The sequence below is a fragment of the Theobroma cacao genome, chromosome 1 (genome assembly GCF_000208745.1).
Source record: "Theobroma cacao cultivar B97-61/B2 chromosome 1, Criollo_cocoa_genome_V2, whole genome shotgun sequence".
Classification (NCBI taxonomy): domain Eukaryota; kingdom Viridiplantae; phylum Streptophyta; class Magnoliopsida; order Malvales; family Malvaceae; genus Theobroma; species Theobroma cacao.
In genome coordinates, this window is record NC_030850.1 from 7,795,346 (window position 1) to 7,814,569 (window position 19,224).

At 34.6% G+C, this 19,224-nt stretch overlaps 3 protein-coding genes and 1 long non-coding RNA gene across 8 annotated transcripts in view; all 4 read left to right on the forward strand.

Annotated features, from left to right (window-relative positions):
- The window catches only part of LOC18611919 (DNA topoisomerase 3-alpha), a 30,856-nt gene extending 29,375 nt beyond the window's left edge, over positions 1-1,481 (forward strand). For all 3 annotated transcript variants that reach the window (XM_018114193.1, XM_007048418.2, XM_018114196.1), the window contains 2 exons: positions 877-997; positions 1,123-1,481. In XM_018114193.1, the coding sequence (XP_017969682.1) occupies positions 877-997; positions 1,123-1,372 (371 nt within the window). In that variant the 3' untranslated portion in view covers positions 1,373-1,481. The remainder of the gene's footprint in view (positions 1-876; positions 998-1,122) is intronic.
- Positions 2,512-3,853, forward strand: LOC18611921 (ribosomal L1 domain-containing protein 1). Its single transcript, XM_007048421.2, has one exon. The coding sequence runs from the start codon at positions 2,562-2,564 to the stop codon at positions 3,639-3,641; it is 1,080 nt and encodes a 359-aa protein (XP_007048483.2). The 5' UTR covers positions 2,512-2,561; the 3' UTR covers positions 3,642-3,853.
- Positions 4,781-6,771, forward strand: LOC108661885. 2 transcript variants are annotated; one of them, XR_001927777.1, is made up of 2 exons: positions 4,781-5,282; positions 6,389-6,771. It is a non-coding gene; the product is annotated as an uncharacterized LOC108661885 (long non-coding RNA). The 2 variants fall into 2 exon arrangements; XR_001927776.1 differs by lacking the exon at positions 4,781-5,282 and adding an exon at positions 5,291-5,478.
- LOC18611923 (inactive protein kinase SELMODRAFT_444075) lies at positions 14,559-18,467 on the forward strand. 2 transcript variants are annotated; one of them, XM_007048423.2, is made up of 11 exons: positions 14,559-14,691; positions 14,790-14,983; positions 15,093-15,175; positions 15,269-15,518; positions 15,642-16,292; positions 16,384-16,632; positions 16,769-16,932; positions 17,018-17,097; positions 17,172-17,319; positions 17,599-17,748; positions 17,841-18,151. In XM_007048423.2, exons 2-11 carry the CDS (start codon positions 14,818-14,820, stop codon positions 18,078-18,080), a joined length of 2,181 nt encoding a protein of 726 aa, XP_007048485.2. In that variant the 5' UTR covers positions 14,559-14,691; positions 14,790-14,817; the 3' UTR covers positions 18,081-18,151. The 2 variants fall into 2 exon arrangements, with proteins under 2 accessions (XP_007048485.2, XP_007048487.2); XM_007048425.2 differs by having other exon boundaries at positions 14,560-14,983; positions 17,841-18,467.

The window sequence follows — 19,224 nt, forward strand, 5'->3', positions numbered from 1 at the left end:
AGAACCAAACGAAAATGAACTATACTGCAAGTATAGTTATATGTTTAGAATCAGAATAAACAAGAACCCTTGCTCCTCTCCTGTATTGCTTTATATTTGTAAATCCTCCTTTATTCTCCTTTTTTTTTTCTTTCTTTTTAAAAGAATTTTTTCACCTGATCAAAGTTTCATAAAAAAGAAAAAGAATTTTCCCCACTTTCAGTCCCATGCCAACTTTGCATCATAAAGTTTATAGTGAAGTGTTCCTAAAGTGAAAATTTGGTTCATTATTAAGTCCTTGTTTGATACAGCATTGCATTTGCCTTTAAATTCCCCCTAAGCGTCTAAAATGCTTTAACAGGTGTTTTCTTGAGCTATAAAGCCCTTTTATGTTGTAGAGGCTTGCATCACAATCATTTAATACTTAATAGAACCAATTGCCACAGCCAGGGTCTTCACATCTTTTGTGAGGGAAAGCTTGTGGAGCTTTTCTGATGAAGCTCTTTAGAAAGTATATCAATCAATACCCTGAACTCTTTGCACAGAGTATTCTCTTCTTGATAAAACTCTATTAGAAGTGCTTCACTCACAATTATAGGTGCATCATATGGGGCCGTAAGCAAATATTAGGTTTTGTTTGGACTGACTTCCTGCGCGGTGTAGCTTAACTATCATTTTTGTTTATCGCCCTTTTAGCAGACACTGGCCTCTAGGACATAGGCATGCACGCTTAGTGTTGAGAAGAACATAATTCACAATCATCTCGAGTTGGACCTTCATTGGCTGCTGAAATGTTCAATTTTTGAAATGGTTTCCTTGTAGCAGAGCTTTGGATTCTGAACCCACCACAAGCTGATCTGAAGTCTATTTTTATGATATTTCTATGTATGTATGCAGGGGAACCATCAGTATTGTGTAGCACATGTGGAACACCGTGTGTTTTACGAACTGCTAATACAGCAAATAACCGGGGAAGAAAGTTCTACTCATGTCCATCACAAGAATGCAACTTCTTTATGTAAGTTAACCTGGAACTATGCTTTTCATTTGGAACAACATCCACAGAAGAGGGAGGTATCTAAAATAAATATTGTCCTGCTTCATGTTATGGCTGGCTCACTCAATCAAATCTTGTTCGTGCAGATGGGAGGATGAGCACAATAATGGGACTGGAGGAAGAAGCATTCCCCGTGCGGGCATCAATGGTTCAGCATCTAATTCCAGCAGGGGAGGTGGGCGTGGGCGTGGTCGAGGTCGATTCGGCCAAAATGGAGCACGTGCTGCTGACGTGACATTCGTGTCAGCAACCGGGGATCCCATCTCCGGCAGAAGGTGTTACGTTTGTGGTGATCCATCGCACTTCGCAAATGTCTGCCCAAATCGTGGCATGTAATTCCCTTCCGAATGCTGTGTCCGTTGGGTCCCTTATCACCTATATTACATTCGTCTACAGATTCATATGCAAATACAAGTTCTAAAAAAAACATTTAAAATTCTCAAAACATCAAATAAATTAGACAAAAATAAAAATATGAAGAATATATAACAAGTTCAATAACATAATTTATTGGTAACTTTTTGTTTTTGAATCAAATTACGAGAAAATGAAAATGATGGCTAAAGAGAAAGGAATAAAAGTTAACTAAAAGATGAAAATAAATTAAAATATACTAAAAAAACATAAATTAAGAGGCAAGTTATTATTATTTCAAAGAAAGTAGGTGTTTACAAAAAAATTCAAAGAAAGTTCTCACATTGGAAAAGTAAGAGATTTTAGAAAATTTATAAGCATAATTATTATATATTTTATCAGGTTAGTCATTTAGAGAGAGTAATGGTTATAATAAAATGATACCATATTGAATTTAATTTAAATTTAATTTTTTATTTACATCAAGTTTGGATATGATATTGATAGCTGTGTTCAATAATTTTATTTTGCAAGAGAGGAAATCAAAATTTCCTACGAATTCATAGGCAAAATTATTTCAAAATAGTTTTGCTAATTTTATCCTAATGTTTTTAATTATTTGATATTTTTAATATTTATTTTTTATTTTCTGTAAAATTGTTATAAAACAAAAGTAAAAGTTAAAAATTAATATCATGACTAATTTTAAATGGACAAATAATTAGAATATAATATCAATTATAATAGAGTTAATATATATTAAAATAGAATCGTCTTTTATTATTTAAAAAATTATATATTTTAAATATAATTCTTCAAATATTTTATTTTTCTTTTGTATTCAAACACTTTTTTTTTTTGCTTAGGTAATTAAAAGAAAATGATAAAAACCCAACCAATTATTCATTTTAAATAACAAAATATAGTATTATAACTTTTTTTAGGATAAACATATTATTATAACTTATTATTTATACTGCTAGGTGTTAATATTGTAGTTGTACAATTTATTCAACAGTTTTTTCACTAAATTCTATTATTAAAAAATTGAAAATCGGTAACCTGTGTTACCGGTTAAAGCGCTTTACCTCCCCTTGCTAAAACCCTAGGCCCAACTGATAACACTTAAAACCCTAACAAATTATTGTAAAGCAGCATTGCAGAGAGATAGATGGTGAAGAATATGAGCGAAGCGGCGGCCGCGGCATCGGCATCTTCATGCGGAGTGCGTTCCGAAACCGTGGAGAAAGCAGTGAATGCTCTGCTGAAATGGAGAGATTCTCAGTCCCATTCCCAAAAGCCCCAACTTCTCGAGCAAGATGAATTGCTCTATCTGATTGTCAGTCTCAAGAAAATTCCTCAAAAGCCCCGCGTTAATCCTCACAAAGTGCCTCTTCCTCACCCGCTCATCGATCCCTCTACGGATCCCGCCGAGCTTTGCTTGGTCATCGATGACCGCTCCAAGTCAGGCCTCACCAAAGACGCTGCTTCCAAGAAAATTAAGTCCGAAAACATACCCATCAGTAAGGTGATCAAGCTGTCCAAGCTCAAAACGGATTATCGGGCCTTCGAGGCCAAGAGAAAGCTTTGCGATTCCTACGACATGTTTTTCGCGGATAAGAGGATTCTCCCGCTTCTGCCTCGGCTATTGGGGAAGCAGTTTTTCAAAAAGAAGAAGATTCCAGTGCCAGTGGACCTCAAGCACAATAACTGGAAGGAGCAGATTCATAAGGGTTATGCCTCTGCTCTGTTGTTCTTGAGTACCGGGACTTGCAGCGTGGTGAAGGTGGGGAAGCTTTCGATGGATAAGAAGGAGATTGTTGACAATGTGACAGCTGCTATTCATGGTATTGCAGAGATTGTGCCCAGCAAGTGGGGCAACATCAGGTCGTTTCATTTGAAGTTGCTTGACAGCTTGGCGCTCCCTCTTTATCAGGCTGTGCCTGATCTGCGCTTGAAGATTCTGGCTGAAGCTGATAACCCTTCTAAGGAAGTCTTGGAGGAAAAACAAGAAGAAGAAGATGCTTCTCATCAAAAGAAGAAGAAACACAAGAAAAGCAAGGGGAGGATACACGAGGTTCAATACATGGATGAAAATAGCAATGACACAGACTCTGGGGCTAAGAGAAAAGATGAAAACAAAACTGACAATGTCTTGAACAAGAAAAACAAGACTGCACTAAAAAAGTTAAGCGCTAATGACATCAATACCAGCGATAGGAAAAAGAAGAAAACTCTATCAGCACAATGATTTGTCTTACTCAACACTACAGAGTAAACTAGGTTGTCAGTGGTGTTTTACAGCACAATCATTTATTTTTGTCATGTGGCATCAGATTTAGCTTTCAATTTTGGTGTGATCTTTGTCTTTTGATGGTCTATGTTATTGTATGAATATTCAAACAGTTTATGTATCTTGATCATGGAGACGCAACAGAATGTTACTTTATTGTTTCTGCATCTTATCTGTCTTAGATTGTTAAAATTGAATTTGAAAAAGATTGCAGTAAACAACCTTAATCTAAATTTTCCATTTCCTTTTGGTATGTAACGGAACAACGGCATGAACGAAATTGCAGTTTATTTAGTATAACATACAATACGTATGTGTATCCAAGCAGTGGTGAGACTGCAAAAATGAAATTGATGAAGGTAATAGTAGTTGCGACCTGTGCGTGCAAGTTTGCTTATTATGTGTGCTACTTCTGGTTTGGATTGTCCTACCAAATATATACTAATGTTTGTGGATAACTGAATAATACGTTTAGATTTTTTTGAAGGAATGGATGTTTGATGCAAGCTTCTTTGTAAGATATATGTACATTTAAGGCTGATACTCTACTTCTCTTTATCTTATTGGTGTAGGTGGAATTTGGTGGAGGTAATGACAGGCAAAAGAAAGTTGCTGAATACTGGTCTTACTTTTTTGGTTGATATTTTAGATAAATTGCTTTTTATATTTTCTGTTTCAATTTGTTAGCTTGTTTGTTGCCCCTCAAAAGTGTGCGGTATACAAGTGTTTAGTCAAACTCCATTTCAAGTCTGTCAGTTTTATTGAGAATCATGGTATGGCTGGCTGGGATTTTTTAAATGAGAGTAATGCATTATTGAAATGATGGGTTTTGTGGAGACTGATGTGAAAATTTGTTTTATGTTTGAGTTTTGTGTGTGTCTATTTGTCATTTCTAGCAATCACATGTCTTGAGGTTTCGTTAATCTCTCAGGCTATGAAGGTGAACTACTAATACCATTGATTCTGGGTGTTGGTTGATATTTGAGATAAATTGCTCTTCATTTTTCTGTTTCAATTTGTTACCCTGTTTCTTGCCATTTAAAGTGTGTGCATACGAGTTGTTTAGTCAACTCCATCGTTACTTAGTCAGTTTATTGAGAATCATGGTAAGGCTGGCGTGGATTCTTTAAATCAGAGTGATGCTTATAATCGGAATTTATTGAAATGATGTGTTTTGTGGAGACTGTTTAAAAAATTGTTTTATGTTTGATTTTTGTGCATGTCTATGCATTAACTATAGCCATCACATGTCTTAAGGTTTTATTAATCTCTCAGGCTATGAAGGTGAACTGATAATATCATGGAATGGTGAAGGAACTTGAGAGAAAAAGAAACTATACTGTGAAATTTCTGGACTGAGAAACTGTTTTGTTTTGTGTTGTGTGAATGGAAAAAGAAATAAGCTACACCATGTGTCTAATTGCCCTAACAATCAGACACCCATGATCCATCAATTTGACGGTTTTCTAGCAGGAAGTAACAATGCTTGTTAAAAAGGTAAAGAAGTAACCATCATCACTCTCTCTCTCTCTCCAACTCATCTACTGCCTTGAAGAGCCAGCGGGTGAGCAGGAGGCTGTTGGTGGCATGGGCAAATTGGTATCTTTGTCTCCTCTTTCCTTTTTGCTCTGTTTGTAATATTGATATAAGATATAATATGACTCAAGCAGGCATTCTTAGTGGATTCTTAATATACTAGAAGAGGACAAGGAAAATCTTTAATTGTTCTTTCACTATAAGGCGACTGTTGATGACAGGAGCAAAAGGGCTTTATAAAGACTGTCATTCTGATAAGGTGTCTGATGTGTTGTTAATATTTTCTCTTGATATATATGCGCTAGTGTCTTCCTTCTTGAGCCTGACTCTGCTTGCATCATATTTAGTTTAAGTTTTCTTTGGTATTATCATAACGAAGCCCTATGTAGGTGTATTCTATTGTTACTGCTAAATATATGTTCGACCTACCTTTTGCTTCTTGTTTATGTTGTGTTACCATTCATTTTTTATTTTCAAAGCTAATTTTCATCTTGTTTAGATAATCCAGAATCATTGAAGTAGTGATTCTATATTTAGCTTCTCCTGCCTGTAGGCCTCACACAAATTGAAATGCCAAAAATTGTTAACTTCTTCAAAATCCTTGCTTTGAAGTTTGGTCAAGTACAGACTATTTCTGACACTTTGTAAGCACAGCTAATTTGCAAGTTTGAGTTTCTCTTTTTCCTGTATTCCTTGTGAATATTTGTTCTTTTTTGCCTTTCAAAAAAAAAATTTATGCTTATTTGAGAGACTTTTCATTCCATTACCCCATCAAATTAGGTTCATCTCTCAAATTTATTTTTTGAAGTACACCCAATAGCGTTATGGGTTCAAAAATTGTTAACCCTATGATATCTAAAACCATTTAACCAAAACCCCCTTTATCCAGCCCAGTTTTGGCAGTAAATGACAATCCAAAATGAATTGGTTTTGTTTGTGAGTAATTGCTGCTCCTGCTATGTTGGTGTTATTGATATCATTAAACATATTATCATTAAACTTTAAAGGTTGTGCTTGTTCAATCCGAAACTTTATTGTTTCATTTCCTTTCATTATATGTGCTTTATATATTGTTTATGCGTCCAGTACTTGCATCTTAGTGCCATATATGTTACCTTATTTTGCATGCTTGCTTGTTGCATTTTAAATTCATAGGTGTTTGGGTGCAGGACTGTGTGCTCAAGTGCTGACCGTGCACTGAGAAAGCTTAGTGCATTAAGGGCTGACTCTTGGTCATTGATCTGCTATCTAGTTTGTTGGGGTTTCTTGACATTACGCCTCTGTTGGGTCATTTGGTTACCAATATTTGACTGTTTAGGCATCGGATCTGGAGTAACGGAGACAATTTTGACTGCTTTAAGAGGTGTTGTAAAGCATTCTGGGAAGAGTGTCAGCCCTGCGACTAGAATTCGTGTCTTCACGTTCCTTAAGTATTTAATTTCTCATGATGATGACCAAGCTTGAATGTATGTGTCGAGCATATTGACTACTATGTGTTTTATCACTGGTACAGTGTAGATGTTCTTCAGAACCTTTTGGGTAGTTGCCTTTATCATGGACCATAACAATCTTTTGCATATCTTGACTTGCCTTTTGGCCCAATCTTTGATGATTAGTTCATCACTAGTACTGGTGATGACTACTGCCTAATTGATGGTATAATTGCGCCCTTCTATCACTCTGCTTCTGCTGATTCCACTTTGGTTACAGGTAATATATATTGAAAATAAAATATCTCAAAAGAATACAATAAAAAAATTTTGTTTAAATTTATGGAATTAAAGAAAATCTTATTCAATTTATAATGAAATATAAAAAGATTATTTATAGAGATAATCTATCATAAATCTACTTGTAACGTAAATAAATGAAATAAAAAAGTATTCTAATGTTAAACTTTCTTATAATGCAAATAATATAAATGACATAAAAATAAATATTCTAAAAACTAAGCTTACTTGTTGTGTAAGTAAAACAATAAACAAGTAAAGAAAATTTAAATATGAAAAGTATTCTAAATGTCTTAAAATATTTTATTTAATTGTTACTTTTCTTAACAACTATCGAACCCCTTTCATGCAAGCTATCCTGTGCATGTCTACTTGTGTGGTCCGTGTGCGCATGGCTCTCTTGCTTGTGTAGCCCATATACTAAGTTAATTCTCCTTTACTCGCTCTCAAGTTGGAGCATAAAAATTGAAAATGCCTAACTTGCCTAATAAAGTTTGAAATTGCTCTTGACCAAGTTCCTTGTTCAAACGCATTCTGAGATATTGAAGAATTTATATAACGACATCAAAATGTGGTTGTCTCGTATGATTATATTGTCTAGACACATACAAGCAATTGCTATGCTTTTGTTTGTGTTGGCCTTGTGCAGAATGGCTCTCTTGCAAATGACCCAAATGCGAGACTTTTTGGTGCGGCATGCTCGCGGCTTGATGATGTGCACCCCAAGGGTGAGTGGCCCTCGAGTGTGCGACGCTTTGGCATGAGCTTGTGCGTGGTCTTCTCGATCGCTCACGGCTAGATTATTTTGGTGTGTGCGGCACTCTTGTGTAGCTCACTTGTGCGCCCTTTCTGAGTGTGTTGTAAGTGTGTGTCCTAAGTATACACGATTATGTTGCATATAGCTCCCCTTATCATAGGGTTACGATGTATGCAACTCGCTATCATGCATCTTGTGTCAGCCTGCTCTTTTGGCGTGTGGGCTTTCGGTGTGCATGACCATGTGCAGTATTTAGTTGTACAGTTTTCTCGTGTTGTTACTGCTCGTGCACGGTCCTAGCGTTCCCAGCTTGCCAATTCATGTCGCGCTGCAAAGCTTGTATGGGTCCGCCTTGCTAGTGCAGCTTGACTTTGCAAATGTGCTGAGTGTCAAGAAGCCTCCAATCGATGGTGGTTTAATGCTGGTTGTCGATGGCCCCAAGGTTGATATGTGCCCTTATGGGATGTGTGGCACAAGTGTATGTTATTGGTCGGAGCCTTTTATCGAGCTGTACAAGTCACGAGATCACGGACAATGACATTCTCCCTCACTTAATTCCAACAATACCCTCGTTACCTTATGGTCTCTTTCCACCACAAGTCTTCTTCGATGTCCCCATTAGCATTATGAGTTTGTTTGAGGCAACTCCTCATTGATTGTCTTAAAGAACACATTCAACTCTAGATGTGTCCGTTGTAGTAATGCAATGGATCACTTCAATTCATACACTTGCGGTGCAATTCTCTGATTAAATTACTCTTCTAAATTGAGCCATAATTTTTTTAAATCACATATGGCTCGGACGCAGTTGATGGAGAACAAATCATGTATGGCATCAAAGCTATTGATGGAGAACAAATCACTTACGGTGTTGTAGTGTCAAGACCCGATTTTCGAGCCGTGACTGGCGCATGGACTCAATGGACGTAGTCCACTAAGCCCAAGCAAGCTTATTTACGTAATCCTACTCATCATCCCATCAATTATTCTAAAGTTACATATCACAATTCTACCTTTCAAGTACTTTACTAATAAACTATAGCAATCAAAACTGCATTTATATTAATCCAAAATAATATTAACCCAAAATAATATTAACCATTGCCACTCATGATGGCTTACCAATCAAAATATACATATATGGTTTAAGGCATGTATCTTAGAACTTTACATCACATGTACGTATTTACAAACAAAAATAACTCTGGGCTTCCAGCGAAGTGACTAAGGTGAAGGTGCGGCTACGGAATGCCAAAATACCTACCAAGGATACGAATCTACGAGAACACCTCGACCTAGTTACCGGTTGCCTCTTGATCTGAAAACATGAAGTTGAAAACGGTGAGTATAAACCCAGTGAGTGAACAAAGAAAGAGAACAAGCAACGATAAGGAAAGTTGATAATCATGATGCACTTATTCGAAAACAATGCAACTTAGTTCAAGTTCTTATTAAAATCCCTCCATTAAACCTTTGGTTATTAAATCATTTAATGATGAAGGAACCATATTCAGCATGAAGTTGGAAAGAGAGGAAATTTCCAGCAATCATCCAAGCAAGGCAGCATAAACAGAATGTTTCTTGCTGCAATAAAATCAATTTGCAAGTAAACGGAAAATTTTCATGATTCATCATGCCATACAATCACATATTACAACCATGATCTTTCTATTGCATATACATATACTTAAGCACATATCAATTCATATACCACCCTATCTCACCCAGTTCATATGCATTCTCTCACATCGTGCACATAGCCGGACACCCCATCTCATGTGCATCCCCCCACATCGTGCACATAGCCGGAGTCATCGTGTACATCCCCCCACATCGTGCACATGGGCAGTATCACTATCCATCTCCTTCACCACCGTCATCACCGACAAGTGCAAACTCACCCCACACATGCACGGTTTCATTTGTCACACAATGGTACCATTTAGGACATAGTATATATATATATATATATATATATATATATATATANACCATTTAGGACATAATATATATATATATATATATATATATATATATATAATATCAACATTATACAAAAACATATGAATTTATCACACTATCCATTTCATAACATGAAAACATTTCATAAGGGCTTGTTCCTGCACAAGTTTTGAAGAAAGAACCAAATAAAACGTTTGAGAGGATTCAATCAAACATATATGTGTATATCCCAAAACCTTTTAATGCAAGTTCACTCATCGGTATTTGTTAAATCCTTACTTAATTCCAACTTCCTCTAATGGTCCAAATAGGGCAGTGGAGCTTCGTTGGAACTTATCATTGTAATAGCATCACAATTAACTCAATTCACATAAATATGGTTCTAGAAGCTATCTCCTAAATTATGTTCTGTTAGTTATTCCTAGCTAATTTCCAACTACCATTAAGTGGCTATCTATTTTCACTACTCTAATCACACTAAATTGAATAAATCCTTAACTACAAAACACTCACAGATCTAACCACCAGTCATTCTTAACAACTAAAAATATCAACTCAATTTCAATACTCACCTTGCTAGCTTTGTAGTTAGATTCCTCGTAAAGAATTCCCAAACTATTATAGAGAGTATTTCTCTCTCTCTCTCTCTAAAACACATAGCTAGTGAGTGAAAGTATTAGTTTAAGACTTTAGAGGGTTTTTAAGGTGAAAGAGTAAAAGAGCACACAGGGCTTGTGAAAAGATGCACAAAAACATGAAATTTGAAACTAACTTGAGAGAGTTATGGAAGCTTGAAGAGATCTCCCATGGAGGATGAAGAAACGTGAGATTAAGAGAAAGATGGGAAGAAGAAGCTGCTAGAAACAAATGAAGAAGGCTGTTGGAGAGTAGATATTTATGGTTAAAGCTTATCTAATTTTTCATGCAATTACAATAATGCCCTTAACAAGGCCACATGTTTTTCTCTTTTTCTTGTGCAATCTTTTTACTCTTTTGATACTGGGAAAAGATCCAAAATCTTTTGAAAAGTCTCTTAAGTAGGCCCCAACAGCCCTACCTTCAAAAATCCTTTAAGCTTGTTATATTTTACGAAATTACAGTGAGGGCTGCGGCTCTCAATTTCCAGCATCGCGGAGCTCAAATGTTCTGTCCAAATTTGTTCTTCTAACGTAGGACTTCCATTTTGACAAAAATTTTGACTACCTTCCCATCTGAACTAGGCAAAGTGGTAAACATCAAAGTTGTAGCCTTGCCTCTTAGCTTTCTAATGGTTTAAAAATTATGTTATTTGGACTTTTGTAGTGGGAGATATGCTTGAAAAACTAAAACATATGTAAATAGAGCAATAGCCCATTATGCACTTTTCCTAACCAATTGAAATCATTTTTTATCCTACTCCTATAACGACATAAAATAATTATAATTAACGTAAAACTAGAATCATTAGCTCAAATTAAACCTTCAAACATAAGTTCTACCTCTAGTTACGCGTCTATGAAGGTCGAGGTTTCACATGTAGCTGCTAACGAAGAACAAATCATGTACGACACCAAAGCTGCCGACAAAGAATTAAATCACGTACGATGTTGAAGTTGTTGACAGAGAACAAATCACATATATTGCTGAAATTGTTGACGGAAAATAAATCACGGGTAAAAGACTTTACCACAACAAGATCAACATTATGGCTAAAAAGAATAAAAAGAAAAAAAAAAGTTAAGAACCTGTTTTGATATATGAAAAATAAAATATCTCAAAAGAATGAAATCAGGAAAATCCTATTAAAAATAATGGAACTTGGGAAAGTTTAGTTTAATTTTACAAATGAAACATAAAGGGACTATCTATAACGTAAATAAATTAAATAAGGAAGCATTCTAATCTTAAACTTTTTTGGAGTACAAGTAAAGTAAATGACACAAAAACAAATGTCCTAAAAACTAAACTTATTTATTATGCAAGTAAAACAATCAACAAGTAAGAAAAACTTAAATATAAAAAGTATTCTAAATGCTTTAGAATACTTTACTTAGTGCATGTTTGGTCTAGTTTTTTTTCAGCTTATCTACCTCTTAAAAGCAAAAGGATAGACCAAACATGATTTTGTAAGAAGCTCTTAAAAAAATTTTAAAAACAAAATTAAAAAAAAAGAGCTTAAAAAAAAGCTCCAAGGATGAGCTTTTTCTTCTCTTCTTTTAAAAATATAAGAGAATTTTTATTTTTGTTTCAAAAATATCCTCATTTATTAAAAATAATTACAATATTACCCTTTAAAAAAAATACATTCTATGATAATTTTAACAAAAATTATAACTTATAAAAAAACTTATAAAAAGAAATTTACCAAACAACTTTAACTTAATTTTAAAAATTATTATTTTTCATAAGAACTTCATAATAGCTTTTAAGTTAGAAAAAAATCAGGCCAAACAGACTCTTAATTGCTACTTTTGTTAGTAGCTATCAAATTCTTTCATGTAGGCTACGCGTCTGTATGTACAAATCATATGCATACATCTCTCTTGCGTGTGTGGCTCATACCATAAGTTAATTCTCTTTTATATATACATACATATTAAAATGTTGAAACCATGTAAAAGCAAAACAATGTCGAAAGAATGGAATCGGTCAAACAGGTGCACATGCATATAACATTGATCACGTATTGAATTTGCAGCAAATATTATGCGTTCAATTGTGGGTGTCAGACATTTCTATTAAAAGTTTATTTCTAGAAATTAAATTGACAATTTTCATTATCTATGGCTCCACATCACATGCATCATATTCGTGCTCCCAATACTCGTCAAACTGTTGAATTCCTGTAGGAATTGCACATGGGTTAGTATATGCCTATCTCCTCATTTCATTTTCCTGCTTCTTTTTTTTTCTTTGCAAACTGTGAATTCATGCTAAATTTTTAAATTTTATTTTAAATGATATTTACATTAGGATTGGGAACAAAAAGACATAGAGCTATTATGGTATCTGATTATATCATTTATGAAGTTATGAGAACTAAATTAAAGTTTACGAAAACTCATCACTATTAGCATCTCTCCTCAACAAAAACATCTCTAATCATTCGGGCTGCCTCACGCCTCTCTTTTTAATCGTCAGCTTCCACCTCCATTCAATCTCTCTAATTACATATTATTTTATGTTGATATTTAGTAAATATATGTTATTTGTTAATAACATAATTTAATTAAATTAGGTTAAGCCTAACTCGAGCCTAAGAATTTATATATAAGTTGAGTTCAAATCAAACCAGTATGCACTTGGCCCAGTAACCGAACTTTTAGATACCTTTACTCAAGACTCAATTTTCTATATTAATAAATAATAGTTATATACATAAGAGTTTTTTCTTCTTAATTTAATCCTTTAATATGAGTAAAAAATTATTATTGTAAAAAAAAATTTAATAGATTTAACTTTTACTTAAAAAGTTTTAGGTGTATATGATGCAACTTTTGATTTTATTCAGTAAAATGAATAAAAAAGGATTCATTATGTTATTAAATCTTCTTTAAAAGAAAACAAATAAAACTAAATGGATATAAATCTACTATTTAGATATTTTAAAGTATCATTATTCTAAATTAAAGTTAGAAAATATAAAAGTATAATTCAATTTGAAGTTAAATCAATCAATTAATTAATATACTTTTTGTCTTTATTCCATTTATTTTTTTAAAGTATTCTATTTTATTTTCTATCTATGAAGAAAGTGGGCAGTAAAAGAAAAACAATAGCCATTACTAATGCACATGTAATATGGATTTGTAAATTTGTAATAACTAAACAAAAAATTTGAAATTTTAAAACAATAACTATCATTATCTAGTTTCCCCCAAATATATATATAAAACTATCATTATGTAGTTAATAACTTAATTGCCTAGAAATGCAAGTGTCACAAATCAAATATGGTAGACTTTTTTTTTTTGGATGAAAACAACAATAAAAGATTTTAAATATCAACATTAATTGGTATTTAAATTTATTTAATATGTCAAGTACATATGTGGAGACCCTATACATACTTTACACCTAAGGGTTATGCACCATTCACGTGCTTACCACCATGAAATTTCTCTTGGGATTGGATTTTCAATTTAATTCTATTGTAAATTAAGTATAATATTTAAAAAAAATTAAATTATTTTAAAAAATTTAGTTAAAATTTTATTTTTTTATTATGTTGAAATTAAACTTTTATAATATTATTTTTAATTAAATAAATTTTTATAACATATAATGTCAATGTAACATGTTGATATGTCATTATAAATAATGATATAGTATGTTAATGTGAAATAATGATTTACTTATATTATATTATTTTTATACGGTGTATTAATATAAAATGATAAATAATAATTATTAATAATAAATTATAAGAATTTATTTAAATCAAAATATAAATTAAAAAATCAAAAACTTGATTTAAGTTTATAAGATAATAAAACTTAATTTAAAATTTTGCAAATAATTAAAGATTTTTTCAAATATTATTATGACAGTAAATTATCACTGGCTTTGTAATAGCAATTGATGGGAAGAAAGGACAGAAGCTGCCGCTGCCCAATGCCTCATTGGATTCTTTGCCTTTGTAACTCTGTTGTGTTGGGATTATCAGATGTTTTGTTTGCATTTGTCGGATTCCGCAAATTTTTTTAGTTTTTTAGCCATTTTTGTTTTGCCCACAAGTAACTGGTCATAACGGACAAGCATCCATCCCACCATCTCCATCTCCCTAAAGCCAAGTCCATACCCACGTATCCACACCCCACTTGGTTTTCAACACCTGAATATCTAGCGGTTCATATCCCACCTGATCACAACGGCTACATTATCAACGGGAACACCCTAATATCTCTCCCCAACAGTTATTCCAAAAGAATAGAACCACGCAATGTGCAGTGCAAGCCATGATTATTCTAGTCGACAAAACAGCAAAAAGGAAAGATAGAGCGAGAGAGCGCACAGGCAAAAGCTAAGGTTACAGTGACAAAAAGTGAAACTTCTTTTCTCTGTCTCTCTCTCACAACTCGTTCTCTCCTCCTTTTTCTTTTTGCTTAGAAGAACATTTCTGTTACCTGTAAACCATTGCAGCAGAAAAGGAAACGACGACGCTTTGGAGATGAAAGTGATCGGGGAGACAGCGGACGGGGAAGGAGGAGGAGCCACAGTGTTGGTGGGGGTCAAATTCGACGGGGAGAGCAAGGAGTTGCTGACGTGGGCACTGGTTAAGGTGGCACGGCCGGGTGATCATATCATTGCCCTTCACATCCTTGATACTCCCACCGGTATTCTCCTTTGCATTCCGCATTTCTCCTTTCACTTCTCTTTCTAGCTGTTTTTCTTTTTTCATGGGGTAATTTTCTTGGTGAATTTTTTATTTTCTATTTGTGGCAGAGAGCACGGCGTCGATTCTGTCTCTTGTTAAGACATTTGATTCTATACTAGCAGTTTATGAAGGATTCTGCAACTTAAAGCAGGTAAAATTATTGGCAATGTTTTTCTTCATATTCTTTTTTTTTTTTCGAAAGTTATAGAAAGTGGTTATTGAAAATTGGTGGGAAGTTGTGCAGCTTGATTTGAAGCTAAAAGTGTGTAGAGGATCATCAGCAAAGAAAATTTTGGTAAGGGAAGCCAAGTCCTACGAAGCAGCTAAGCTAATTCTAGGAACTTCCAAGACCCATCACCCCATAAGGTCATCTGCCTCTGTTGCAAAATATTGCGCCAGGAAATTGCCGAAATGTTTCTGGGTTTACGCTGTTGGAAATGGCAAAATTGTGTTCCAAAGGGACGCAAGTCATACAAACTCGAATCGGTCCCAAGGTGATGCTTGTTTCAGTGCTTTTAGTTTTCTTCTAATTTGTTCTAGTTTCTAATTTTTAGAAAATTTCCGTTTTTGATATTGAGTTCTGCTTACTTATTTTCTACGACATTTTGGTTGAGCAGAGGATGATTCACCTAGGAAGAGTCTTGTTCACTTAGAATCCTCGGGGAAGAGTACAAGAACAGGGAAGCTGGATTTAGATAATGGCAATTATTCCTATAAATCTGGCTTGTTTTTAATGCAGAAATCACTAAAGAAGAATTGTGCAGCCTGTGCTTCAGCCTTGAAATTGCCTGAAAATTCTAATGCCCGATTGTCGGAATATTTACCTGGAAATGGCAATGTGGATAATAGTTTAGCTTTGGTACCATTCCAAACGAGTGAAGATAATTCCATTTTGGTTAGAGAGCTGCCTGATTCGAGACCTGGTTGGTCTCTTCTCCGCTGGGTGTTTCTACCTAAGCAGCGTTTTTCTGAGAATTCTGCTGCAAAGAAATCTATGGTCCAATGGGTGTTAAAATTACCAAGCCAGCATTCTTCAGCTGTTGTCTATCCTGATCAAAGGCAAAACCATTCTGATCAAGAAAAGAATCATTCTTCTGATTTGGACGGAGAAAATGGTGCAATTGTGCCAGTTGGCTATGAGGCTATCCGTCCTATGTCTCCTTGCAATTTTCCTAAAGAGCTACAAAGCCTACGTGAGAAATACTCATCCTCATGTAGATTGTTTAGTTACCAAGAGCTTTTGGAAGCAACCTATAATTTTATGCCAGGTTTGTTCTTCATTAGCTGTTCATGAAAAAATCTTGAGTTTGGCTAATTGTGAGTGTTCATTTTAATGATTCTTATTTTGTGATTTTGTAGAGAATATGGTTGGTAAAGGTGGTAGCAGTTATGTTTATAAAGGGTGCCTTCCTGATGGCAAGGAACTGGCAGTGAAAATCCTTAAGCCAACTGAAAATGCAGTCAAGGAGTTTGTTCAGGAAATTGAGATCATCACCAGTTTAAACCATAAAAACCTCATTTCCTTATTTGGGTTATGTTTTGAGGATAACAAGTTACTCTTGGTTTATGATTTTCTGTACAGGGGAAGCCTAGAAGAGAATCTTCATGGTAATTTACACAATTTTATCAATTTTATTCCTTTTGTTTTGTTAAATTGAATCTTTTCCTTCCTGCAATTGGTTATAATTTACACAATTTTCAATTTAGTATCTTCTTAACCCTAAGTGGCTGCTCTTGTTAAAAGGTAATAAGAAGGATAGCAATGCATTTGGCTGGCAGGAGAGATATAAGGTGGCTGTGGGCATGGCTGAAGCACTTGATTACCTACATAATGGTTGTGAACAACCTGTGATCCACAGAGATGTGAAATCTTCCAACATTCTTCTGTCGGACGATTTTGAGCCCCAGGTAGCATATTTAAATGCTTAAGTTTCAAACTTATGTTTTCGGTTTAAGCTTTCTGTGTTCATTACTAGTTCTTCTTCTTCTTCAGCTGTCAGATTTTGGACTTTCTAGTCAGGTCTCAAGTTCTGCATCTCATATGACTTGCACAGATGTTGCAGGAACATTTGGGTATGTAATCTGTTCTGAATTTCTCTAGTTTATAGCTCACTTTAGATAGGCTCAGTAACACTTGTCTGTGGCAGTTACTTGGCTCCTGAATACTTCATGCATGGCAAAATGAGTGATAAAGTTGATGTCTATGCGTTTGGCATTGTCCTCCTAGAGCTCCTCTCTGGTAGAAAGCCCATTGATAATGACTGTCCAAAAGGTCAGGAGAGCCTTGTTATGTGGGTGAGTTCATATCTAAGTCTATTGGCTCTAGGCCTTATCTCTTTAAACATAATTTTGAAATTTGCAGATAAACAATGGTATGATTCAGAAAGACAAGTATATTCACTGTCTTAATCTGTACTTCACAATGTTTATACAAATGACAATTCCAATGCATCATGCTTGAAATTCATTCATATTTCCCCTTTTTCTGAAAGTGTCAAAGTACAATGCCGTTTTAATCCAATTATTTTGTGAGTCAGTTTCTAACTCTTGGTAATGTCTGATATTCACATCCAGGCAAAGCCAATTTTAAAGGACAGCAAGATTTCCCAGTTGCTAGATCCACAGCTAGGCAGTGGCTACGATTTTCATCAGATAGAAAGGATGATTTTAGCTGCTACCCTGTGCATCAGACGTGCACCTATAATGCGGCCTCAAATTAGCCTTGTAAGCTACTCTGAACTGACATTTTTCTTTTGCTTTGCAATTATATTTATTTGAATCCATTTATTTGCTTATCAAATCTTATTTGACTACAGATCCTGAAGCTCCTACAGGGTGACCAGGAAGTAACAAATTGGGCAAGGCAACAAGTTAGGGCATCAGAAGAAGTTGATACGGTTGATGGGGAAGTATATCCTACTAATATCGAATCCCATCTTAACCTTGCTCTTTTAGACTTGGAGGATGATTCACTTTCTGTAAGCAGCAATGAACAAAGCGTCCCAATAGAAGATTACTTGCTAGGAAGATGGAGCCGCTCATCAAGCTTTGCCTAGCCATCCCATTGCAACCGTGCTTTGTTTTCAATTTGTGATTTTTCGGTATATCCTTTTCTGTCCCCTCCCCTCCACTCCCCCCTTTCTCTTTCGATTTTTCTTATTTGTTTATGTATTAGATTAGATGGGTCTTGGAAGAGAGGTTGTTTGGAAGCTTTCCCCCCTCCTTGACTTCATGTTGTTTTATAGCCCTTGTTTCTATTTTTGGTCAATGGGCTGGTTTGGTTACCTATCCCAGCGTTTGTCATTGAGTTTTCTCGGGAATATATGCCAAGAGCAAATGTATAACCAAAAAAGATGCATATTGAGTGTAAATAATCACTGATTCCCATACTTCATGTCAAGTCCTGAAAGTGGAAATATATTTGGACGTTAGCTGTTTGTTTCTTCGGTGCTGTTCTTTGATTACATCTGTATGGATTTTCAGTGCTTCAAATCCATGGATGTGCTGTACTGAGTACTAACAGAAAACGGTACCCAGCAGAACTAAGATTGTTGCTTTCTCCAATGGGGTTTTGGCCTTAGCTTCAATTGCATTCTTCCAGTTTGAGATTCCTTCAGTTGTCTTTCGTTATCAAAGTACTTGTTGCTGTCCCTTGTATGTTTTAGCCAAAGCAGCAAGCAATCAGACTACAGTAAACTTCACGTTCACCCTCCACTCCATGGCTGATGGCTGATGGCTGAACTTCAGATACTTCTTCTAGGGGCCTGTTAATCGAGCATGATTTTTTGCTAACTCCAGATGTAGTGAGGGCACATTATTTATTTTGACTAATGAAAACAGGCAAAAATAAAATAAAATCAAATTATATCAATTTATAACAATTAAAGATATAAATCGTAGCTTTTCCAATTTAATCTTCTAGTTAAAAGCGATAAATTTCGGTCTTGATTTGCTCGAAGAAAAGAGAAAAGTGTAATACTATTTTGTTGCTTAGTGACAGAATTTGAGTACTTTTAATATTCATAAATGATGTAAAAGTAACAGAATTAGAATAATGTTATATATATTTATTTAATTAAATTTTTAAATACACTTCAATATGATATTAGTTAATTTTTTAATAATAATGTTTGTGAAGTTTAAAAATGTTACCGTATATGTATAAAATAATTTTTTATATAATAAAAGATTGAAATAATA

Coding starts and splice junctions, on each gene's coding strand:
- LOC18611921 (XM_007048421.2), top strand. CDS start 2,562: ATGGTGAAGAATATGAGCGAAGCGGCGGCCGCGGCATCGGCATCTTCA.
- LOC18611923 (XM_007048423.2), top strand. CDS start 14,818: ATGAAAGTGATCGGGGAGACAGCGGACGGGGAAGGAGGAGGAGCCACA. Junction 14,984..15,092: donor CATCCTTGATACTCCCACCG/GTATTCTCCTTT, acceptor TATTTGTGGCAG/AGAGCACGGCGTCGATTCTG. Junction 16,933..17,017: donor CGGACGATTTTGAGCCCCAG/GTAGCATATTTA, acceptor CTTCTTCTTCAG/CTGTCAGATTTTGGACTTTC.